We start from the raw sequence: 1,165 nt of genomic DNA, 5'->3' as shown, positions 1-1,165 counted from the left end.
CCCTAGCCACTAAGCCTGTATCCATGCTTCTGTTCTGAGTCCAGACTCTGTCTCTGTGGATGCTCTGTCCTCCCCTTTTTATAAACTATTCTCTTCCAGATTTAACCATGAGACCTCGCCCAGAGTGAGCTCTGAGTCAGTGTTTGTTGAATTCACTTAGATCTTCCTTCTGGTGTAGGCAGATGTGCCAAGGATTTGGGCAAGGCCAAAACAATGACTTCCATTATCTTTTACCTGGGTGATCACACTTAACATTAGCAAGAGGAGTGCCACTGACTACTACACGTTGCCTGATCCATGAAGAATTCCTTGAGTTGATTCGATGGATGGTCTGGGGAGCAGAGTGCTTTGGAGTATGTTACTGTGCTCATGGTGAGGACTTTCATTAGTTCATCCCATTTCTAATTCCCATTGCTCACAGATGGAGAGATCACATCCAAGCCCATGGTGCTGTTCCTGGGACCGTGGAGTGTTGGTAAATCTACCATGATAAACTACCTCCTTGGGTTGGATGACACTCGCTACCAGCTCTATACAGGTAATGGATTTTTCCTGTTGGACTGTTGGTATTTGAATGTCATATGTAGAAGCAGTATGAAAAATTAAATTGTTTGTATATATCTCTTCAAGAAAAAGTATCTACAAGAAACCAGCAGCTGCATAACAGCATTGTTCACAATAGCCAGAAAGTGGAAACAACTTAAATGTCTGTTAATGGATGAATAGATAACCAAATGCAGTCTGTCCAAACACAGAAATACACTGAAAAGCACTGAAATTGAGCCTTAAAAAGGAATGAAATACAAAAGGACAAATACTGTCTGATTCCACTTACATGAGCTCCCTGGAGTCATAATCATAGAGCTAGAAAGTAGTTGAGAAAGTAGCTAGAAAATGGTTGCTACTGGGGTTGGAAGAGGGAATGGATGGGAAGTTATTATATAGTGGGTACAGAGTATCTGGTCTGGGAAAATGAAAAAATCCTGGAGGCTGGGCACAGTGGCCCATGCCTCATAATCACAGCACTCTGGAAGGCTGAGGTAGGAGAATTACTTGAGCTCAGAAGTTGGAGACAAGCCTGAGCAAATAGAGGACCCCGTCTCTACCAAAAAAAAAAAAAAAATTCTAGAGCTGGATGGTGGTGATGGGTGCACAACAGTGTGAA

General features: G+C 42.6%; 1 protein-coding gene across 1 annotated transcript in view; it reads left to right on the top strand.

The window, feature by feature from the left end:
- SRL (sarcalumenin) overlaps positions 1 to 1,165 on the top strand; it is a 43,696-nt gene that overhangs the window by 38,175 nt on the left and 4,356 nt on the right. Inside the window, exon 5 of the mRNA XM_023513866.1 lies at positions 422 to 538. Within this exon, the coding sequence (XP_023369634.1) occupies positions 422 to 538 (117 nt within the window). The remainder of the gene's footprint in view (positions 1 to 421; positions 539 to 1,165) is intronic.

This window comes from Otolemur garnettii, unplaced genomic scaffold, assembly GCF_000181295.1.
Source record: "Otolemur garnettii isolate 467f Iridium unplaced genomic scaffold, OtoGar3 scaffold00044, whole genome shotgun sequence".
NCBI lineage: Eukaryota > Metazoa > Chordata > Mammalia > Primates > Galagidae > Otolemur > Otolemur garnettii.
Note: the sequence above shows the minus strand (reverse complement) of the source record. Positions and strands in the feature narration are given on the sequence as shown.